The sequence below is a fragment of the Schistocerca piceifrons genome, chromosome 3, assembly GCF_021461385.2.
Source record: "Schistocerca piceifrons isolate TAMUIC-IGC-003096 chromosome 3, iqSchPice1.1, whole genome shotgun sequence".
NCBI classification, from domain to species: Eukaryota; Metazoa; Arthropoda; class Insecta; order Orthoptera; family Acrididae; genus Schistocerca; species Schistocerca piceifrons.
This window is the reverse complement of record NC_060140.1, coordinates 310,319,962-310,344,441: the sequence shown is the minus strand read 5'-3', so window position 1 is coordinate 310,344,441 and position 24,480 is coordinate 310,319,962. Positions and strand designations below refer to the sequence as shown.

General features: G+C 42.7%; 1 protein-coding gene across 1 annotated transcript in view; it reads left to right on the top strand.

Annotated features, from left to right (window-relative positions):
• LOC124788616 (sialin-like) overlaps nucleotides 1-24,057 on the top strand; it is a 74,396-nt gene extending 50,339 nt beyond the window's left edge. The window contains exons 9-10 of the mRNA XM_047255886.1: nucleotides 17,594-17,714; nucleotides 23,926-24,057. Of these exons, the coding sequence (XP_047111842.1) occupies nucleotides 17,594-17,714; nucleotides 23,926-24,023 (219 nt within the window). The 3' untranslated portion in view covers nucleotides 24,024-24,057. The remainder of the gene's footprint in view (nucleotides 1-17,593; nucleotides 17,715-23,925) is intronic.
• Nucleotides 24,058-24,480: the final 423 nt, after the last annotated feature.

The following is a 24,480-nucleotide window of genomic DNA, read 5'->3' as shown; positions in this document are numbered from 1 at the left end:
GGATATGGAGGGGTATGTGGTCAGCTCTCCCAGCCGTTTTGTCAGTTTACGAGACCGGAGCCGCTACTTCTCAATAAGTAGCTCCTCAGTTTGGCTCACAAGGGCTGAGTGCACGCCTCTTGCCAACAGCGGTCGGCAGACCGGATGGTCACCCATCCAAGTGCTAGCCCAGCCCGACAGCGCTTAACGTCGGTGATCTGATGGGAACCGGTGTTACCACTGCGGCAAGATGATGTTCCTGGTACTGACCTTCTAGTCAGTGTCCTAGCACTGGTGTCTGTATGTTGGAATTTCGACCACCCAAATAGTTTTTGTTCTGGCAATGGAGAAAGTGTTGCCCACTCCAGGTTACACGTAACTTCATTTCTGCCTCCCTGTTTCTCAGATGAAATGCACAGATCGGAGTTTTCCCAGAATTTAGTGTAAGGTGGTAGTTTTCATACTACCAAGGGAACATTTCCAAGTGTCAATAAACGATCTTGAAGAAACTTGGCAGGTGCGTAGAGCGCGCAAAATAGCACAATGCATATTTTTTACTTGTGACCAGTTTCACTATTAAGCGGTAAAAAAATACCCAGAAAGGTAACTGGCATTTTAGATTTAGAGGGAATATCTTCGAAAAGATGATACATAAAAATATTTACTATATAAATATTGATATGTAAGTAACGTTTTTGAAAACTATATGACCAACTTTTGTAATAATTTGAAATTTTGCAAAATACCCCTCCGCCATTAATTAGTTTTTAAAAATGAAGACTTTTATTACAACATAAATTATAGAAGCTTTCAAGCTATACATATCTCTGTGTAATAAAGCTAGCTTTCGAAAAGTGTTTTTCGAAAATAAGCTGTACACAATGTGCTCTCGGAGAATTTTCAACATAACTAATCAAAATATCTAAACATTCATTACTATTTTAATTATTTACTAATATTTGTGTTATGTTTTAAGTTGTTATTTTACGTTTTATATTCATGCTTTTTTGTTTTTGAGTTTTTTAGTTTACCGTTTCACATACGTGTATTTCGTTAATAGTAAGTAATAAGTAACTCTTTATTATGATAGACGATAATTACAATAAACTTAATCTGTAAAGAAATGCTTAAAAGAAATGCTTTTCACACCATTCACATAAAATAAATTAAATTTTTCGCGTGGTACGTATACACGACGAACAAGACGATATAAAACAAAGTACAGAAAGATTTCAAATTGTCAAGGATGATACTCTAAATATCCTGATTTATAGCAGGCATATTTCAGTACTCTGGTAAGCGTTGGCTAAGAGAACTGATTATGTACTAATGACTGCAGATTGATTATATTGTTTCTAAATGGAGATCAACATCATGATAATTCAACAGACTTAGATTTGAAAATCTTCTCACGAAATTCTTCCAACATCGAAAGTTGTATACTTCCCACTGCTGTACCTGTGCCATCAAGCCCTTTGGGATCTCCAGATGAGAAAATTCCTTGGTCTCAGTTACGATGCTCTCAACGGTTCTTTCACATTGGCCACCCAAATAATCTAACAATACAGCAGATGTTTCTCCCTTACTGGAAAATAAAACATCTTTCAAATATCTTATGGCCTATCCAGGCTTTTGTTTGCCAATTTTCTATGCTGTCACAAGGACATCTAGGGCTTAAAAAGAGATTCTCGAATTCTCCGTCCAAACTCACCGTTAGTTTCTTTTAAAACTATGAAAAGGCCGGTGATCAGTGTAAAACAACCGTTTCGAGCGTCGTACCGGAGGACAAGGGACATCTGCAGATCCAAAGGGCTCGATTCACAGATGCAGCCGTGGAACGTATACAGCTTTCGACGCTGGAAGAACTTTGTGAAAAGTTCATCAACATCATTTATTGACACTTGGGAATGTTCCTTGTGAGTGGATAATTCTGCAGTGGCATGGACAAACTTGTTTTCTTCCTCTTCGAAAGTCACTGCAGTGTCATCCTTAGGGATGAATTCTCTGTTGTCGACAGAAATAGGCTGATTATTAGTAGAGATGTTGTGTAGAAGGGCAGCCAACATGTTTTTAAGGTAGCACATGTCCTTGTATTCTCCATCTGCACCTTTCGTCTTTCAAGGTGACATAAAATCTTCCGTTGTCTAAAAGACTGACGAACTGCGTCAGCCGGTAGTCCCTTGTAGCCAGACATACCTTACCTATGAATATTTTGTGACTTACCGTTTCGTACGCTTACGTAAGTTTCGATAAAGCACTGATCTAACAAGCCATATGAACATAATTATACTGTGTTAAATTATATACGTTACGTTCATATGTTTTCCAAGAGTTGATACCAATAACACAGCGAATGATTGTTAATAGTTTTACAGCGATGTGCTATACATCTGATGAAGAACGATGTCTTAAAAACGGGGAAGGAGGCTGTGGAGAAACTGATCTGGTCGAGGTAACAGCTGCTGAGTGCCACGCATCTGCATGGCAACGACCGTACTGGTTTGGACAGGTAGCTGTCACAGGCAACCACATAAGATGACGAAATGCGTTGCTAATGTTACACCATCTAGGTTGACTTGTTACATAATATTAGCATGTTTTAAGCCATGTCACCTGTAAACGAGATAACGAGAGCACAGCCCAACAAAGCAAAGTGTCTGTGTTTGTGCCTGACGTAGAGAGTAGCATTGTACCGTGATGCGTTTCGGAGAGAAGCAGATGGAGCTGCTTCTATGTTAAGGGTAAATGCAGAATAAAACTCTAAGTATACGCTCTTATTATTCTCTTCGAGAAGAAAACAACAGAGTAAAAAACTGAGCTATCCAAGTCACAGTGCTTGACAAGTCATTGCAAAATTAGTCTCTAACGTTCAGGGTATACAATTCGCTTTAGAAGCTAACGCAGCAAACTAGTTCGTGAGCGGAAAAATGTTCTTCTTCCTTCCTTGGATCTTGAAAATGGCTTTTATCGAGTAAGACGCATGGGTACCCTTTCTAAACTACGTATCTGTGGATTTGACCAATGACCAATGTCCGCTTATAGCTTCCTTTAGGACAAAATGCTCCACATTTGTTACCGTCAAACTTAACGAAACCCATATCGTGCATCTACTAGTAGAAGTGGTCCAAGAGTCGGTTGTGTCATCACAACTGGTTTTGTCCACTCACTACCACCATCCGTCTGCTCCAGCATGCCCTTCACACAATCCATTGTCGATGAAAACAACCATAGATGTAGGCCACATGGTGAATGGTGCGCTGTATCAGTGAAGCTAAAAGTATGTGTGCTGTCCATATAAATGCGAGACATAGAACATAAGTTACTGAAGGGAAGGACGTACACAGAACTATTAAACGCAAAAATGCCACTCGCGTAACATTAGAGCTAAACGAATTGTTATTCTACACAATGCAGCAACAGCGCTCCAAATGAAGTCGATAACGTAAGGTACACAAAAGGTTGAAGGTTGCCCCATTAGTTTCACTACGTGCATTCGCATGTCTCTCTCATCTAAAAAGCAGCCGTATAAGACCTGACACAGTTTACGTGAATTATTACTCTCCCAGACTGTGTGCTTGGTGTCGTCACAATTGTTCCTCTTTATGCTACACGGAGATAACGGGAGCACTTAGCAACACATGTGTAGGGAACGTCCTTCAGAAGGTCCGAACAAACAACGTTCGGCGCTACCATAATCTCGACGCTAGGCTAGGTAATTCCGCTTATTCCTCCACGTACATGGATTCGACTGCTTGCGTTTCTGATTTAACGTGTGAGAAACATCTGATGAAAGTAACTGTGTTTCAACACACATTCTAACGCGTTACGCCATTTACGTATGGGATAATGTTAAACCACGGACAACTTTATTTGTAACTAGTACGGTGAGTTGTCAAACTACAGCCCACTGAGCTTTCTCACATTATTGTACTGCGAATTTAGTAACATTTATAAAATACAAATGGCTATAAATTACCGGTACTGAGTGGAAAACCTATCTCCAGATGACAATTTTTACATCGTATTACAATTACCGGTACTTTCCAATATATGAAATAAGGGGCTATCGAATAAATTCATACCTGGACGAGTACTTCCGAAATTTTATAAGAGTATATTTAATGGCCGCAGGTCGCCACAGCGTCAGTTTCGACTGAGACGACGCTCAGATCAGGTTCAGGTCATATCTTCAAGCAACGTAACGTAGAGATGGTATGAAAGCCACTTTAATGATAATGTATAAAAACTTCTGTATCGTTGCAATATACGAGTGGTATGGTCGGAAATACAGAGTGAGAGAGCCAGGACAGGTGATATTTACTTCAAATAAACCCGTAATGAGAAAAATATAGGTTGTTAAAAAAGTGTTCCACGTTTTGAAATGGCCTGTAAACATAGGTTCTAGAACGCGTATTTTAAGCGCTGAGAGCACTTATTCATTTTCGCTATAGTGAAACACATCTCTGTTACAGCAAGACTAATAGGACCTTCCATACTTCCAGACACGTTGTTTGGAGCACGATATATTCGGATCCTATCAGACGACTTGCCTATCCTGCTACAGGAGATAACTTACCAACAATGGCTTGAGATTTGGTTCGTGCGCGATGGAGCACAGTCCTTCTCTACGAAGCGTCCGGGAACAGCTCGCACGTTTTAATCTGCAATGGTTGTGTTAGGGAGATCCACTAAGTTGTCCGGTTCCTTCTCCCTAGTCTTAATCGCTTGGACATTTTGTTTGTGCCGATACTTCACTATTTGTGCTGTTCTAGCCAGTGTTGACTACTTACGTTTTTCAAGTCATCAGTTTTCTTAATTTGTTATTTAAAAGCACGAATGTCATGTGATGGCGTAAAAAGTATTTTTTCACTGTGAAGATGGTCTATGAATAAAACTGTTTTGGGAATAAATAATTTACAAGGTACGACTGTGTTCATCACGTATTATTCCAAATATACTGATGCTATTAATAGTTCCCAAAAAAATTGTTTCCATTGATTCAGTTTATTCGCTGTCGATTATCCGCGATCATCTGATGTTCTCATGAATGAGAAGCAACAATGGACCTAATATTGAGTCTTGTGGAACCCAATAACAGATTGCTCCCCAGTCGTAAAAATCTGCTTTGCTTACATTGGCTGAATTATTAAGAACAACTTTCTGCACTCTTCTGGCTAGATACTACATAATCCATTAGTTAGCTACACCATCAGTTCAATGAAACCGTAGTTTATTTAGGAGGATATTGAGATTCATACAGTTAACCATTTGATTACGTCGCCGACCCCAAGTGTAGTTTGTGTTTTTCATTTAACAGCGGGTTTAGATTACTTTGAATATTATTCGCCAATAAGGCATCCAGCAAGGGGGCCGGGTGATAAATTTGAAAATAGGTAAAGGAAAGGGAAGGAAAATGATGACCGTGTCTTGTCTTTTCCAAAAATCATTCCCACAGTCCCCATAGTCATTTAGAGAATGACAGAAAATTTAAATCTGGATGGCGGACGGGGAACTGAACTTCTCTTTTGCAGAATGTGAGTCCACAAATTCGAATGGTGAGATAAATTTGAGTGAATAGCATTTAGATTTGACAAAAACTTACGTTGTGAGCGCAGCACAAAATGACATAAGCATAGAAGTGTCACTGAAGAGTGTAGGTGATGCAGATGATCATAAAATGTTTTAACCAGTTGCTTATTATAACAGAAAACCACATAACCTGGAGATGCGGATGTACTAGATCTGTGCAACAATATTACGCAGCGTAATGTCCCATAAAAATCTGAAGAAAACATTTTTACTAACAATTTACAAAAATATATGTACTGAAAATTGTCCGGCAATTTCTGAAATAAGCACTCTCGAACGACCAGATCACAACGTTTATCTTTAAAGCTTACACGTCCTGACTTCACCAAAACTGATTTAAATACATCTATTTACGAATTTTCACAATAGAAAAAAATATCCTTAACAAAGGCAACATCACATGACATTCATGATGTTAAACGTTAGATGAAGAAAACCGATGACTTGAAAAACACGAAAACATAAGTACTCAGAATTATAGCATAGGCTCAAACAACACGGGAGATGAGACAACGACATAAAACTGAATACCAAGCAAACACAGACAAATACAGTACGACTACACAATATGGAATTTATAAATCATTAATTTTCTTTAGTTTGTCAATTTTAACGGTGCTTTGACCGAAGACGTAATGACGTTCCAAGTCTATTTAATGACAATTAATTAACATAGTTCAAGAAAACGGCAAGTAGGAGAAGCTTAGAGCTTATGTCAAAATCTTGCAATCAACGCTCTAACAAATACACACACACACACACACACACACACACACACACACACACACACGGCGGCGCGCGCAGGCGCGCACGCGTGCACACACACACACATAAAACGATGGACCATGGAGGAACTATCCGAATGGGACGGAAATCGGTAGATCTGATGTACATGCGCAAACAATCAAAGGATTACAATTTCAGGAGCCGGCCATTGTGGCCGAGTGGTTCTAGGCGCTTCAGTCTGGAACCGCGCGACTTTTACGGTCGCAGGTTCGAATCCTGCCTCGGGCATGGATGTGTGTGATGTCCTTAGGTTAGTTACGTTTAAGTAGTTCTAAGTTCTAGGGGACTGATGTCCTCAGATGTTAAGTTCCATAGTGCTCAGAGCCATTTGAACTATTTTTGAACAATTTCAGGAAAACTGGATGATTTAATCAAGAGGAAGAGCTTCACAAATTGAGCAAGTCATTAATGCGTTGGTCCAACTCTGGCCCTTGTACATCTATCTACTACATCTACATCTACGTGATTACTCTGCTATTCACAAGAAAGTGCCTGGCAGAGGGTTCAATGAACCACCTTCAAGCTGTCTCTCTTCCATTCCACTCTCGAACGGCACGCCGGAAAAAACGAGCACTTAAATTTTTCTGTGCGAGCCCAGATTTCTCTTATTTTATCGTGATGATCATTTCTCCCTATGTAGGTGGGTGCCAACAGAATGTTTTCGCAATCGGAGGAGAAAACTGGTGACTGAAATTTCATGAGAAGATCGCGTCCCAACGAAAAACGCCTTTGTTTTAACGATTGCCCCTCCAATTCACGCATCATATCTGTGACACTATCTCCCCTATTTCGCGATAATACAAAACGAGCTGCCCTTATTTGTACTTTTTCGATGTCATCCGTCAGTCCCACCTGATGCGGATCCCTCACCGCACAGCAATACTCCAGAACAGGGCGGACAAGCGTGGTGTAAGTAGTGTCTTTAGTAGACCTGTTGCACCTTATAAGTGTTCTGCCAATAAATCGCAGTCTTCGGTTTGCTCTATCCCCAATATTATCTATGTTATCGTTCTAATTTAGGTTATTTGTAATTGTAATCCCTACGTATTTTTCTGAATTTACATTCTTCAGATTTGTGTGACTTATCGCGTAATCGAAATTTAGCTGCTTTCTTTCAGTACCATACAGATATCTTATCTAAATCATTTTGAAAGTCGTTTAGATCATCTGATGACTTCACAAGACGGCAAATGACAGAATCATCTGCAAACAATCTAAGACGGCTACTCAGATTGTCTCCTATGCCGTTAATATAGATCGGGAACAACAGAGGGCCTATAACACTTCCTTGGGGAACGCCGGATATTACTTCTGTTTTACTCGATGACTTTCCGTCTATTACTACGAACTGCGACCTTTCTGAGAGGAAATTACGAATCCAGTCGCACAACTCAGGCGATACTCCGTAGGCACGCAGTTTGGTTAGAAGACGCTTGCGAGGAACGGTGTCGAAAGCCTTCTGGAAATCTAAAAATATGGAATCAATTTGACATCCCCTGTCGATAGCACTTATTACTTCTTGAGTGTAAAGAGCTAGTTGTGTTTCACAAGAACGAAATTTTCTGAATCAGTGCTGACTACATGTCAATAAATGTTTTCTTCGGGGTACTTCATAATGTTCGAATACAGTGTATGTTCCAAAACCCTACTGCAAATCGACGTTAGTGATATGGGCCTGTAATTCAGCGGATTACTCCTACTTCCCTTCTTATGTATTGGTGTGACTTGAGCAATTTTCCAGTCTTTAGGTACGGATCTTTCTGTGAGCGGGTGGTTGTATATAATTTCTAAATATGGAGCTATTTTATCAGCATACTTTGAGAGGAACCTGACTGGTATACAATCTGGACCGGAGGCCTTGCCTTTATTAAGTGATTTAAGCTGCTTTGTTACACCGAGGATATCTACTTCTATGTCTCTCATCTTGGCAGTTGTTATTGATTGGAATTCAGGAATATTTACGTCTTCTTCTTTGGTGAAGGAGTTTCGGAAAACCGTGTTTAATAACTCTGCTTTAGTGGCACTGTCAACAATGACTTCACCTTGTTATCGCGCAGTGAAGGTATTGATTGCGTCTTGCCATTGGTCTGCTTTATGTATGACCAGAATCTCTTTGGGATTTCTGCCAGATTTCGAGACAGAATTTCGTTGTGGAAATTATTAAAGCATCTCGCATTGAAGTACGCGCAATATTTCGAACTTCTGTAAAACTTTGCCAATCTTGGTGATTTTGCGTTCGTTTAAATTTGGTATGCTTTTTTCGTTGCTTATGCAACACTGGTCTGACCCGTTTTGTGTACCATGGGGGATCAGTACCATCAGTTATTAATTTATGTCTTATATATCTCTCAATTACTGTCAATACTTTCTCTTTGAAGTCATTCCACAACTTTTCTACGCTTACATGATCAGACCGGAAGGAGCGAAGACTGTGTTTTAAAGAGGCGTTAAGAGCATTTTTATCAGCCTTTTTAAGTAGACATACTTTGCGTTTTTTTTATGGTTGTATGTGTTACGGTATTCAGTATAGCAGCAACTGTCTTGTGGTCGCTAATCCCTGTATTCGTCACAGTACTCACTATTTGTCCAGGATTATTTGTTGCTAAAAGGTCAGGAATGCTTTCGCAACCATTTACGCTTCAAGTGGGCTCATGAGCTAATTGTTCAAAATAATTTTCTGAGGAAGCATTCAGTACAATTTCTACAGCTACCTTACTGTGTCTTACCTGCTCACTTTTAGGCAGACGCCCCTTCTGTGGTTCCCTGAGACCCTCTAACCTAAAAAACCGCCCAGTCGCTTCCACCCAGCCCCCGCTACCCGTGTAGCCGCTCCCTGTGTGCAGTGGACTCCTGACCTATTAAGCGGAACCCGGAGACCCACCACCTGCGTCAAGGAATCTGCAGCCTGCACGGTCACAGAACCGCCTGAGCCTCTGATTCAGGCCCTCCACTCGGCTCTGCAACAAAGGACCTAAATCGGTTCTATCGACGATGCTGCAGATTGTGAGCTCCACCTTAATCTCGGAAGCAAGACCGTCAGTCTTGACCATTTCTGATAGCCGCCCGAAACCAATCTGCTCCGATTCAAAGCGACACACGTCATTGGTACTGACATGAGCCACCACCTGCAACTGGCTGCACCCTGTGCTCTTCATGGCATCCGGAAGCACCCTTTCCACATCCGGGAAGACTCCTCCCGGAATGCACACGGAGTGCACACTGGCTTCCCTCCTTGGCAGCCATGTTCCAAAGGCGCCCCATGACGCGCCTAACGTTGGAGCACCCAACTACCAGCAAACCCACCCTCTGTGAATGCCCAGACCTTGAGGGCCGAGAAGCTTCCTCTGGAGCAGGGTGGACGACTGCATCCGGCTCAGAGACATCGTCAGCCACAGATAACGCCCGAAACCTGTTCGTCAAACGAACCGGAGAGGCCCTACAATCGGCCCCTCGGAGAGTTTTTCGCTGTCTGCCAGACGTTGGAATTATCTCCCACTCGACCACGGGTGAGGGGTCAACCTCAGTGCAGGCAGCACCCAGGGCTGTCACAGCAGTGGACCGATCGGAGGACACGTGGGACGTGCTCGACGTCCCTCGCATCCCCGCGTTCGACGCCCCACAGTGACAGCTCAAAAATGGTTCTGAGCACTATGGGACTTAACATCTATGGTCATCAGTCCCCTAGAACTTAGAACTACTTAAACCTAACTAACCTAAGGACATCACACAACACCCAGTCATCACGAGGCAGAGAAAATCCCTGACCCCGCCGGGAATCGAGCCCAGGAACCCGGGCGCGGGAAGCGAGAACGCTACCTCACGACCACGAGCTGCGGACCGTGACAGCTGTGTGACAGAAGCAGTTATTCGGACTGGCTTGGGTGATACTGTTGCTGGTTGTCCTCCTGAGGGATACTAATTCCGTCCAGTTCTTGAGGTAAATCGTCGAAATCCCGAGATGGTTGGAGAGACCTGCCCATAATGCTCCAAACGTTCTCGACTGGGGAGAGATCCGGCGACCTTGCTGCCGAAGGTAGGGTTTGGCGAGCACGAATACAAGTAGTAGAAACTCTCGCCGTGTGTGGGAGGATTTTATCTTGCTAAAATGGGATTCCAGGATGGCTTGCCATGAAAGGCAACAATATCGTCGACGTACCGCATTTCTGTAAGGGCACCATGGATAACAACCAAAGGGGTCCTGCTATGAAAAGAAGTGGCACACCAGATCATCTCTCCTGGTTGTCGGGCAGTACGGTGGACGACAGTCAATTTGGTATCCCACGCTGTCCAGGCCTGTCGAGACACGCCTTTGGATTCCATTCGAGGCGACACTCATCACTGAAGGCTGTTCTACTCCAGTCAGTGAGATTCCAGACCGGACACGTGACTGGAGGCGTCCTAGACAGCTGTGGGATACCAAAAGCTCGCCAAACAGGAGAGACGCAACCAGGAGCACAACGTCATGTCAACAATATTCTATGCCCCTTTTTGTTGCCCTTCTTGACAAGCCATCCACAGCTTACATTTCAGCAAGATAATGCCCTCTCGCACACGATGATGGCTTCCACTGTTTGTCTTCGTGCTTGCCAAACCTTACCTTGACCAACAACGTCGCCAGATCTCTCCCAATTGAGAATGTTTGGAGCATTGTGGGTATGGCCCTCCAAACATCTCGGGATTATGACGATCTGACGCACCAGTTGAATAGAATTTGACACAGTACCCATCAGGAGGACATCTAACAAGGCTATCAATCAATGCAAAACTGAACAACTGCTTCCATACGAGCCAGAGGAGTACCAATGCTTTATTAGCTTGATCAGTTTGTAAAGCTCTTCCTTTTGAGAAAACAGCCGAATTTTTTTGCCTGTACATGTACAGTCGTGGAGAAAACGAGCGAGACCCCTCGCCTTTTCTTTATGCTGATCCGCACAGCTTTACAGCCTGCTGCACAGCATAACAGGCAAGGAGACGAAGTGCTATGAACATACTATGCACAGGCGTGAAACTGAAAAACTATCCGAACTATGTCAGACTGTTTTCAAAAATGGCTCTGAGCACTATGGGACTTAACTGCTGTGGTCATCAGTCCCCTAGAACTTAGAACTACTTAAACCTAACTAACCTAAGGACATCACACACATCCATGCCCGAGGCAGGATTCGAACCTGCGACCGTAGCGGTCGCGCGGTTCCAGACTGTATCGTCTAGAACCGCTCGGCCACTCCGGCCGGCTAGACTGTTTTCAATCGCGTGTAAGATTATATTAACGCTAATAGTGAGTTAAATACATAAGACACGTAAATGTAAGATATAAATGAAAGAAGAAACGCTAATTAGTATGAACTGTACTAATAAAAATGAATTTCAGCTTATCGTGATAAAATAACTGTTTTAGTAATACAAAGTATCCCAGATCGTTACGAATTAGCAAAATAATACGCGAATTCGGCCGCGAAACGGTCGGTGTCAACTGGATTACCGTTGTTGACCTACCATGAAAGTGTGCAAATTTAACAATGCGTGAAGATTCATAACGAAATTCAATTAAAAATCATTCAGTACCCCACTTAAGTCAATTCATATTGACATCCACAGGGCGCCAGTACAGAATAACTGTAGCAATAAAACGTATTGGGGGCGCGATAATTTCTTAAAATTGCCTTACTGATATGATAGTCTATCTGCCTCCATCGAGATTAGAACCGAAAACAAACCACACCTCCCTTGCAGTAGCATACACCTTCCACTACGCTAGCAGACAACGCAGGCAAACAGCCCTCTATTATTACCCCAGACATGAATAAGTCGGCAATTTCACAATGAAAATGGCAAAATGAGCTGCAGTTTCTGTTGCATAGAGCTTTCTGGAGTGTAAAATATGAATTTTCTACCTTTATGTCACCGCTTACGTGACAATCATTCGGGATGTTTATCCAAATAACAAAATACTGTTATTAGTGAATAAATTTAGTAGGATAATTCTGCACCACCCCAAGAAATAAACGGCTATAAAGCTGCCAAACGTGTTATACAAGGTTTCGAATTCTTCATTAGACTCGCTGCAGCCATAAAACGTTCATTAGCCGAAGTGTTTCTTAAGCTAGCTAGCAATGGGAATGCTCGCACTTCTAAAACGCCATGGCATTAATATTGGGATCTGAATTACCACGTGTGTAGGCAAATGGATTTTATTTGCATTCCTGTAAACGTGATTTGGGTCGAAAGCGTAGCTAAGAGTAATATGCTGATGTATCGACTGCAGCTAGAACATTTCGAATAAAGAGTAGTGGTAATTATTTATGCGGCCCTCATCTTCAGTAACTGTCGTAGCTATTTTCGTTACCTAAATCGGTAAAAATGGAACCCTACTAGTCTCACTTTCTTGACCGTCTATCTGTCTACCCAACCCTTTAAACCTGTTTACCTCTAGTGTGGGCAGACATAATAAGCAGAAATGTATCACACTTCCTGTTGTATATGGTCCCTTGGTGGTGTAAAAAAGTGAGCTCCTATGTCAACTTAATCTAAAAGATACGGCCGTTCATGTGAAGAAAATTTGCGCGAGAGGACAAAAAATGGCTCGAAGAACTATGCGACCAAACTGCTTAGGTCATCAGTCCACTAGACCTATAACTATTTAAACCCACCTAACCTAAGGACATCACACACATCCATTCCCGTCGTAGGATTCCAACTTACGACTGAAGCAGCCGCGCGGTTCGTGACTGAAGCGCCTAGAACGTCGGCACGGTAGCTCAGCGTGCCCGGTCAGAGAGTTGGTTGGCCTCTGTAATAATAATAATAATAATAAAAAAAAACTGAGTGGAAGGATCAACAAACGAACTTTAACGGAGGTCCTGTGACGTCCGCGACGACCAAACACAACGAACAAGAGGGGAAAAGAAAGAACCGCTTGGCCACCGAACCCGGCTAAACCATTTTCACCTTATGTATAATTATAATATATACTGTCTAGTGAGGATAAAATGTATTCGCCAGCAACTCAGATCGTTTGATCACGGGACTTTTACGAAGCTACATTCAAATTTTGATCGAAGTCTGTAATAGCCACTTATAAACACCCCAGGAACCTCGTACGCGATATCCACTTCCGAAGACGCTGGCAGATACTGCAGTACTATAACAAGTAGTTAAGAATTTATTGTTATTGGTCCATGCATGACACATTACTTCAGTATCAATTTAACGCACCTAGGTGTTTGTCTATGGCTGAAAATAATGAACAAAAAATAAATAAACAGCAAACAACTTCGATTTTCAAATCAAATGTAACTCACATGTCGAATTACAACATAATTTCGTTGTTACATCTACATGCCTACATCTACAGGATTTCTTTGCAATCCAGACTCACGTGCCTGGCAGAGGGTTCATCGAACCAACTTCGGACTATTTCTCTACCGTCCCACTCTTAGACTACCAGTAAAGCAATTTTAAGAAATTCTCGTGCCCACAATACGTTTTATTGCTACCATTGTTCTGTACCGGCGCCCTGTTGATGTCAATATGAAACTTTCGTAGAATTTCATACTTGTTACCGCCTAGTTTTTCCTCTTCTGTCAATAACTGAATTGACTTAAGTGTGGCACTGAATGATTTGTAACTGAATTTCGTTATGAATCTTCACGCACTGCTAAATTTGCACACTTTCATGGTAGGTCAGCTACGGTAATCCAGTATGACTGGTCTGAACGTTGACACATACGGTTTAGCGGCCGAATTCGCGTATTATTTTTCTAATTCGTAACGATCTGGGGTACTTTGTATTACTAAAACAGTTATGTTATCTCAATAAGCTGAAATTCATTTCTATTAGTACAGTTCATACTAATTAACGTTTCTTCTTTCATTTATATCTTGTATTTACGTGTTGTGTTTGACGCACTAATCAGCATTAATATAGTCTTACACATGATTGAAAACAGTCTGAGATAGTTCGGATGGTTTTTCAATTTCACGCCTGTGCATAGTATGTTGGCAGCACTTCGTCTCCTTGCCTGTTATGCTGTGTAGCAGACTTTAAAGCTGTGCGGATCAGCATAACGAAAAGGCGAGGGGTCTCGCTCGTTTTGTCCACGACTGTACATCACATCTGAAACGTCCCCTTAGAAAAATTGTACATGACTGTGCTTAAACTGACACAATATTTTTAGCTCAACGCAATCTGACTTTCAATAATCCCTACAAAAGAATGGCCCTGACTAACATTAACCTATACCTTTCACAAATCACTTACCTCACAAAAATCTTCGTTACTCGAGCTACTACAATACAGCGAGCGCCACTACTGCCAGCTAAATAAAAGATTCAAACTACGAAAGGCACTAACTACTGATAGGCATAGTTAGCAAATGAAAGATTTTAATAGAGAACAAACAATGTATTTACCTTAATAGTGTTGAAAAATCATAATATACATAGCAGTTCATGACACCCAGTCCCAGAAATTTCAAAACTCCTCCATTTCTCTCCCCACATCCACCACTGCTGGCGGCTCACCTCCAACTGCGCAACGTTACGCACTGTTCACATCCAGCTGCCCAACACTACAATGGCCACCAACAATGTAAACCAGCCACAGACTGCACACAGCACAGCCAGTGATTTTCATACAGAGCGCTACGTGGCGTTACCAATAAGAAAACCTAAACAGCCTACTTACACATCTACCGATTTCCATCCCATTCGAATAATTCCTCCGTGTCCATCGTTTTCTTCTTTTTTCTCCTTTTTTTCCTTGCCGTGTAATCTTACAGTGATATTCGAAACAGTATCATTATGTAGATATAAGAGCAGATCTATCACAAGCAAATACATCATTGACTGATTGACTGAAACTTCCACATATATCTACAGTCTATTTAAGCCGCCTTTCGTAAGCAGACCATATAGAAGAAAATACTGATAATTAAATAGTGGCGTAAAGTGAATGAAGACGGCAATGTTTCTGTGAGACCTTTTATTTCACTGACGCTTTTGTTCTTAGGCGCAGCGGCTTGTTGTAATTGTTATAAATCTCATCAGGAATATCACCCGGATCGTTGCAAGCCACTGAGTGTGAAGTAAGCGACATGTGGAAATTTTCAAAATGTCTGCTCGTATGCACTTACGAACACTATGTGCTCCATCGTGTCTTCGTAGCCAATAGGGAAGAGGTGCCACAGTAGGCCATGTAGAAGGTTTTTTACGCTTTCAAAGCACTGAAAGGAACTCTGCTTCTGTAATTGCATCATAATGCGAAATTACAAACAAAATGTTTATATTGTAATGCGTATGAGGAATATTTGTGTAGACGATATTTAAGATACCGTACATTTGAACATACAGTTTACACGGACAGTAAAAATGAGACTCAACATGAATGTCTTCAAGAAAGGGAAAAAGTACAGGGTATATCACACGAGTCGTCGGACGTCACAACAGGACACAAGTGCGATGTCTACTGTGTACTGGCTCATCTCCTTCCATGAATTAAACCCTAAGAATGCAATTTAGAAAGTCGTAAAATACCGAGAATTTAAATTGGTTACAATAATGACCCTGACGAGATTACAATTTATTTTTTATAGAGGATATGCGTTCCCTCGATTTCAAAACTCAGTTATTTAGTCCTTCTCTAAGAAATCACAGCCCAAGAAATTCATTTTTGAAAAAATAAATTAATCCATTTATTATAATTTTCTTAGTTATCACTACGATATTTATTGTGTTATATGATTTTTGTCCGACAAAACACGTCTTTACCTCTTAGCATCTTAGTAGAAGAAGAAGATACTATATTCATTTTCACCTCTGATCTCACCTAGAGTAAAGGTGCCAAGCACAGAAGTTGGTTCAAATGGCTCTGAGCACTATGCGACTTAACTTCTGAGGTCATCAGTCGCCTAAAACTTAGAACTAATTAAACGTAACTAACTAAGGACATCACACACATCCATGCCCGAGCCAGGATTCGAACCTGCGACCGCAGCGGTCGCTCGGTTCCAGACTGTAGCGCCCAGAACCGCACGGCCACTCCGGCCGGCAGCACAGAAGTGATTTAGATCGCCGTTTGTATCTTTGGACCAGGAAGCGTACAGATCATACCAGAGATGTATTTCTCTCCTAATTACGCGTCGAGTACTACCATTATTCTCACAGTAACGCTTCAGATTGGTTGCTAGCCGTTTTCTGTACCTCGTTTTCCTCCAGACAGAGGAGTTTAAAGTTTATAGTTTGCCACAACATATTTCCTGTGCTATATGGAGCGAAACGCCACAGTCAGACAACCCATTTCGCACAGACAGACGATACTGTCACGTTATAACTCTTATATTGGGTCATTTAAAGTTGAAGACTGACGTTGGCACATTTTTTCACCTTTGCGCTTCTGTCATCACTATTTGTCTTTATCACCCGGGTGAGACACCCAATATTAAAGCCGCCATTGAAAAGGTGTTTCCTTTGGAAATGCGTACCTCAGCCGCGCGGGATTAGCCAAGCAGTCTAAGGCGCTGTAATCATGGACTGTGCGGCTGGTTTCGGCGGAGGTTCGAATCCTCCCTCGGGCATGGGTGTGTGTGTTTGACCTAAGGATAATTTAAGTAGTGTGTAAGCTTAGGGATTGATGACCTTAGCAGTTAAGTCCCATAAGAATTCACACACATTTGAACATTTTTTTGTGTACCTGATCTCTCTGCAGTCGCAATCACGCATTCACTTTTCTGCACATTCTTTGAATCTGAATTTATTAGCTCTTTTCTTTCCGGCTTTTGCAATTATCATACAAGTTATTGCACGTTTAACACGTCGTCCACTGTGAAGATGGCACCTCTCCAAAATTTTTCAACTAAGATATCAGTAATTATAGAACGCCATGAACTTCTTGATTAGCTTACCTTGCTCACACTCCAGGGTTTTGCTGACAAACGTTCCAATGCCCAGCAATAAACACATAACGATGCTTGCCGACAGCTGCAGCATTGACATTACAAATGAAGTCTATTCAGCCTGTCACTGCGGAACAACTGCTACCCTCCTTCTTCACTACTTTGTGGACAACCTTTAGCAATTCAGTGAAGCCCAATCATATTCTGTAAAGAACTGAGTTACATTAAAATTACAAGCAAATTTTTATACCCACTAACGTTACAACGATGACAACACATGATTTTTAATCCTCGTCTTGATGACGCTACTGGCGATCAATGCCTACAACCTTTTCGTATGTCAACAGCCGACGCGGGCGACATGGAACATGGTGTTCTACGTGGCGGCAGCGGTGGCTGCAGCGGGCTACATCTTCTACGCCGTCTTCACCACCGCCGAGGAGCAGTCTTGGAACGTCCCAACCACAGGTGAGGGCCTTAGGTTGTTTTCTGCCGCCTGCGACAGAGCGCGTCTCTGCTTGCCTGCTCACTCCTCTCTCTGCTTCAGATTTGAAAGCAGTTCAGACCTGGTCCACTCTTTGGCAGCGGGTCTCGCGAGTTCTTTTCGTGTATGAGGAGCATTCCTACAGTGACATATTGAAACTTTCAACTGGTCGCAAGTATGCTCAGTTGGGATCTTTTCAGCAGTTGCCCCAGAGATCTCCATACAGGACGTTCCTGCGTCCTGAAAGAATATGTTCACGAGCTGCACATAGTGTGCTCGTGCATTGTCGTACTGAAAGATGGACCGCACGCCGAATTGTTGAATGTAGGAATGAGAAATAGTATAGAGGATCCTGACACGATATGCACCCAACTCACCCTCTATAGTGATGAGAGGCGACTGACACATGTACACGATACGGTCCCAAACCTAAGTACTGAGCACGCCGGAACGTACGCCTAAGACTTAACCGCCGCCACGCTTTTATACGACCATCATCAGGAGTCAGACAAATGTTACACTCAGAATGAGATTTTCACTCTGCAGCGGAGTGTGCGCCGATATGAAACTTCCTGGCAGATTAAAAATGTGTGCCGGACCGAGACTCGAACTCGGGACCTTTGCCTTTTCGAGGGCAAGTGCTCCACCAACTGAGCTACCCAAGCACGACTCACGCCCCGTCCTCACAGCTTTACTTCTGCCAGTACCTCGCCTCCTACCTTCCAAACTTTACAGAAGCTCTCCCGCGAACCCTGCAGAACTAGCACTCCTGAAAGAAAGGATATTGCGGAGACATGGCCTAGCCACAGCCTGGGGGATATTTCCAGAGTAAGAGTTTCACTCTGCAGCGGAGTGTGGACTGATGGAGAGCCTCTGCAGGAGAGCTTGTGTGAAGTTTGGAAGGTAGGAGACGAGGTACTGGCAGAAGTAAAGCTGTAAGGACCGGGCGTGAGTCGTGCTTGGATAGCTCAGTTGGTAGCCGGCACGGTAGCTCAGCGTGATAACCGGCACGGTAGCTCAGCGTGTTCGGTCAGAGGGTTAGCTGCCCTCTGTAATAAAAAAACTGAGTTAATCGATCAACAACGAACTTAAGTGGATGTCTTACGACGTCCGCACCGAGCAGAAGCAACGAACAAAACCGAACAAAATGAGATAAAAAAAAAAACAAAAAAAAGCGTGTTCGGTCAGAATGTTACGTGCTCTCTGTAATAAAAAAACTGAGTCAATCGATCAACAACGAACATAAGTGAATGTCTTACGACGTCCGCCCCGAGCAGATGCAACGAACAAAAGCGAACAAAATGAGATTTTTTTTTTAAAAAAAAAAAAGTTGTTAGAGCACTTTCCCGCAAAAGGCAAAGGTCCCGAGTTCGAGTCTCGGTCCGGCACACAGTTTTAATCTGCCAGGAAGTTTCAAATCTTACACACGTCAGTGAAGAGAACCCAGTTACATTGGTAGAGGTCCTATTCCACGTGTTTGCATCTCCGCACTCCCCAGGGCTGTTGGGTGAGGGAGAGAGAGTTCTTCACCTTTTTATTGATATTTATTTGTTGGAACACTTACGTATTGTATAGTTCTACACGGGCCTCCTAGTTAACCTCCAAGAAGGCAACCTTTGTTCTATTGCGTTCTCCTATGGATACCTAAAATCCATAATTTGTAAGCAAGGATAATGTATTGGTATTCTTGGCCATGGGCTCCTTCTGTGAACAAAATCTTCAGCATTTTATTGCTCACGACTGCAGTTGAATGTCAGACTGACGTCGTCGTGGTGTATGCCATTCTCGTGTTGATAGCTCCTCTTACCGTAAAGTGATAATGTAGGCCCGGTCTAAGCTTGAAGTAGCCCTTTGAGGCATGTTAACAAAGTGAACAGTGTACACAAACCGCACTGTCCCGTGCTCATCTGAGCTAGCCTGAGACTGTAGTGTAGCGGCCCGGGCTGACTGCTACATAGGCACCCGGGGATAGCAAAATGGCCACTTGGCCGTCAGGGCGTCGAGTACGGACGACCTCAGCGAATGTGTAATGCCTGGACCGTGGCTACAGTGAAGCCAGAGAGTGCTCCCAGAAGATAAACAGCTTCTGTTGGCAGCTGATTCTATGCGGCCAAGTCGGCCAGTTACCGTAGTCGGGAGCAACTGAAGTGCCAGAAAGCGATGACTGCAGTGCGGCAGCAGCTGACCGGGGGAGGCTCTCTGAGGCAGGCGGCGCCCAGCAGCCGAGGCGAAACGGCCAGCAGCGAGTGCTATCGTCAGCACAGGAGGCACAAGCTGGCTACTGACTGTATCAAGCAGCCGGTCTGGACTGAGGAGACAGCCGGCTGGTTCATAGTTGCTGATATTGTTATCGAAGTCAGGACCGAAATTGGAGCAGAGCACGGTTCCAGCAGTACAAAGGAATTTGGCTTGCCAACCCAAATTCTCACTCTGCTACGGTACGTAGCAGTTTATTCTATGTGCTTTCATTGCAGAGATACGAATAGGGCTCTGAAGTCGAAAAGACCTTCTTTTACCCGAGTATTACAAGACAAGGCCCATTATAATAATTATATTCATTATGTAGTAAGCATCCCAAGCTGAAGGCTGAGCAGTGCCCTACCATCTAGGTTCCGGGACAACTGACGCTAGTTTTATCTGGCGGGCAGACTGAGTTTGCGAGCACAACAGACTCATTGCCTAGCTTCAATGCTAATTAAAAATGGTTCAAATGGCTCAGAGCACTATGGGACCTAACATCTATGGTCATCAGTCCTCTAGAACTTAGAACTACTTAAACCTAACTAACCTAAGGACATCACACAACACCCAGTCATCACGAGGTAGAGAAAATCCCTGACCCCGCCGGGAATCAATGCTAATTAACTCGGAAACGGCACAACGTATCGATTTTTTTTTCTTAAGAATTATTTCTCAGCACAAGGTACTCTGCATGACCAGGCCCCTATCATCATATTGATGGAGTAGCCATGGGCTCACCGCATGTCTCTGGAATTCTTAATCTCTATATGGAGTAGTTTGAGGAGATACCACTAAAAACTGCAGAGCTCAAACTTTTCCGCTGCATGGATGACACCTTCACTGTGTGCGAACGTAGCAGAGAGGCCCTTAATGTGTTCCTGGATCATATGAACAGTTCACAATGGAGCTAGAATAGACCGGATGTCTCTATTTTTAGACATTACAAGAAGAAGAAAATGCGGTGGTACCCTTAAACATGTAGTTTACAGAGAGAATACCCATACAGATCTGTGACAATATGCAACGAGCTGACATCATCCGGCTCAGCGATACTCTGTTATAACAACTCCACAGGACATACGACAGAGACAGTCTCCCAGGTGAGTTGTAACACCTTAAAGAAGTGACTCGTAAAAAAGGGTACAGTGAAGTAAAGATTACTCGTATATTGAAGAAAACGAGCGTTACAGCTGCGGTATCGGCCGTTATTCAGTCGGCCGCACTCCAAACACGTGTGCCGCCAGTCACGCTGCCGCGTTTCCTACAGGCATCAACGTCGTATGAGAACGCTGCCACAAACGATTACGCCGCTGCCAAAGAGATACAAGCATCTCCTCTCCAGAGCTCCAGCGGTGGGTCTACTTAAGTTCGAACATTCGTGCACTGCCTCATTTTGTGTGTTTGCCAGTTGAATATCAGTTTCCGACTTACAAAGTGCCCAGGGTTCAACATCTTCTGAATAGACATTGTACAAAGCGTGACAAATTCCTACATCTTTTGCATCTCTATACATCGCTACATTCAAACCTCCTGTTAGCAACTGACGTCGAAAACTATTGCAACAAAACTGTGTTTCATTTTCACTGTTTGATATAAGATGCACGATAAATTAATACCTGGATGCTCTGTTCATGAACCGCATCTGCTCTTCGCTCCTGTATCCACTAAAGAACCACACACCTTGCAAAGGAAGACATAATAACAGCCATCTTCAAAGAAGACGTAGAGGCAGAGGAGGAGAAACACGCCTTTGTCCCCTATACTAATCCTACTTCATCCAAAATGGAAAATCCTCGAAAAAGAACAACATTAGAGCCATCTTTGGATTTCCACAAAAACCTAAAAATGTGCTTGGCCCAGTTAAGGACAAACTGCGCTGCAAATACCTGGTATGCACAGCATCCGTTGTGAGTGTGGCCTCTAGGACATTGGACAAACACAGCGGTTTATTTCTCAACGCTGCATAGTACACATTAACGGCCTACCTTTATGGCATAAATAAAAGTTATCAGTGGCAGATACAGCCTCAACGTTCACATTTGAAAAAATAAAATTGTTTTGCTAATCTATTGGCTTATGGAAGAGCATCATGAAGGAATCAATAGACATAAGGCTCCATGACAATCTCGTCAAGAGGTACGAGGGCTACTAAAGTTCGACACGGAACTACGGACTAGCAGCTATAAGCCTATACCGCACCCACCAGTTGACGCTTCGCGAATCTGCCTAAGACTATGTGGGCTGAGGATTGTACGGCTTCTCCTTTCAGACGACGCCGACCACTACTCTAGGGCGAAGGAATAGGAAGCGGCGGCCGCCGCTGGGGTATATGTATATGGGACGCGCGTAATCTCGACCTTTAACCAAGGATGATGAGAGTGACATTCGTCGAAAAGCCGCGAAATATCAACGCAGCCAATTAGATGCAAGATTTCGCCCTCTTCAAAGCAGCCTCGCCCCTGCTGACAGCAGTGAGTATACGTGACATACACCGCCGAGACACTGAAACCTTTGAGGACCCATCCTAATCCGCAGCTGCTCAGCCGCCACTTACAGCTCACAGAAATCGATCGTAATTCGGTTCCTCTCCGAATGTCTAAGATAATTGGGTTAAGGGGTGATGATCTAGCAGATCAAACAAGCACACTCGAGACCCTGTAAGTGATCCTCAAATCCGTCACAATTCGATAGTGACACAAAATACACAGTTTCTATCCGCAGATGAAAGTCACCTACTTGCATCTGTAGGTGAACAAACGGATGTCCGTTATCTGACAATAGCTTCTTGTATTGTTTGCGGGTAAGAGACGATGGTAGACGCATCAAGAGCTACACTTCATGGCTTATAGACATGTCTCAACCGAAATTAGTTCCACCACCTGCCTCAACAATTACCTTTTGGCAAGTGGAATGTGTAGCTTCATAAGGTTTTAGACGTAATAGTACGTTGCCTTTGCTGTGCACTGTTGTGCACAGAAACCTATCATCGCAGGATTATGTCCCAGGAGGCTCTCAAAACGCCATTGCATGTCTGGAAGAGGCAGTATGTTGCTAGGCTTCAAGTTCACCGGCAATAGCACAATAGACGAGCCTGAAAGCAGTAAGATATATGACTAGCCAAGTTTGCAAAGCTAGGGTAAATTGAATACTACGCAAGGAGTGCTTTTAGAAAGATATATGCTTGCGAAGTATATTTTTTCATGTGGTAAAGGGAGACGGCACCCAGTGACACCCGAAATTTCGATTACATAATTCGACTAACGGGATGAATCTGAATTGGGCAGTCAAATGCAAGAATTCCAAGGCAGGGAGGAGTCTGAGTAGTAGTCCTACTAGGACAACTCTGCTGTTATGTGGTATTAGTCATACACCACCTGGTAATGAATTGAAACACCAGAAAAGTCCAACTGCCAATGTTCTCAGAGTAATACTTAACAACTATGAAAGAGGCCCTGAGATAATTCTTTATAGAATCAGCATACTGTTTGTTTCTTTTCGAACTTAATGTGTGATGGGAAGACATTGTGTCTCCAGAAGTTATCTAAATTGTATCAACGATCGGTTAGCTGTGCTACAATGTACTTCATAACAATAAGAGGAATTATTTTCTGATTATACTTCTGCAGCTGATGCATCTCATCCTTTTATTTTGTATTAGTTCCAAATATCGCAGTCATGAGCAATTTTTACAGCCAATAAACATAATTAATATAAACCTATCAAGGGGATTAACATAATACATCTATCACCAGCTAAGTTAACTTACAGAATGGTCTAATAAATTGATTCAATAATATTATTTCATTTATTCCCTTAAAGTTTGTATACCACAATTGTGTCTCCTCACAACTGCAATGCACTTCAAACACTCTCTCTACAGTTAACTGCGAGTGAAATTTATTCAGCAAAAAACAGTAGTTTCCTTACTCAGAAAACATAATATTTTTGTTCCAGAAAACGGATCCTCGAAGAAGGACGTCAAGGGCGTTGTAAACGCAGCATTCGAAGAGAACGACTCGCAGCTCAACAATCGAATATCTTCTAGACTTTAATTTACGTTCTGCATCAGGACACATTGCAGTCGTCTGAATCAACCTTATAAATTATTATTCACTATAATTCTCTAATAGCTGACATTGATGTTAAAGTTGTTTTGTTACTGAAATGACATATCAAAATCCAAATAAATGCTAGTTTTTTGCTCTCTACTTATTTCATAGTAACAGATCATTATTCTGTCGAGTCTTCATATGTTTCTACAGTGCTTCCTGACTATATAAAAACACGGAACTGACCATGAGACGAGCGTCACTGTCACACTGGTAACTTTAACGTGAAATCTGAGCTACGGTAAGCACTTAGTGATGTGTATGAACAAAGTAGCTAGAGTGTATTTCACGAACTTTTATTGAAAGAATATACGCAGATCTAAAATTGGAAGATGATAAGAACCGTTATCGGTAAAAGCAAAAGTCCTCTATACAGTAAGTTGTAGAGGATTCTGTATCC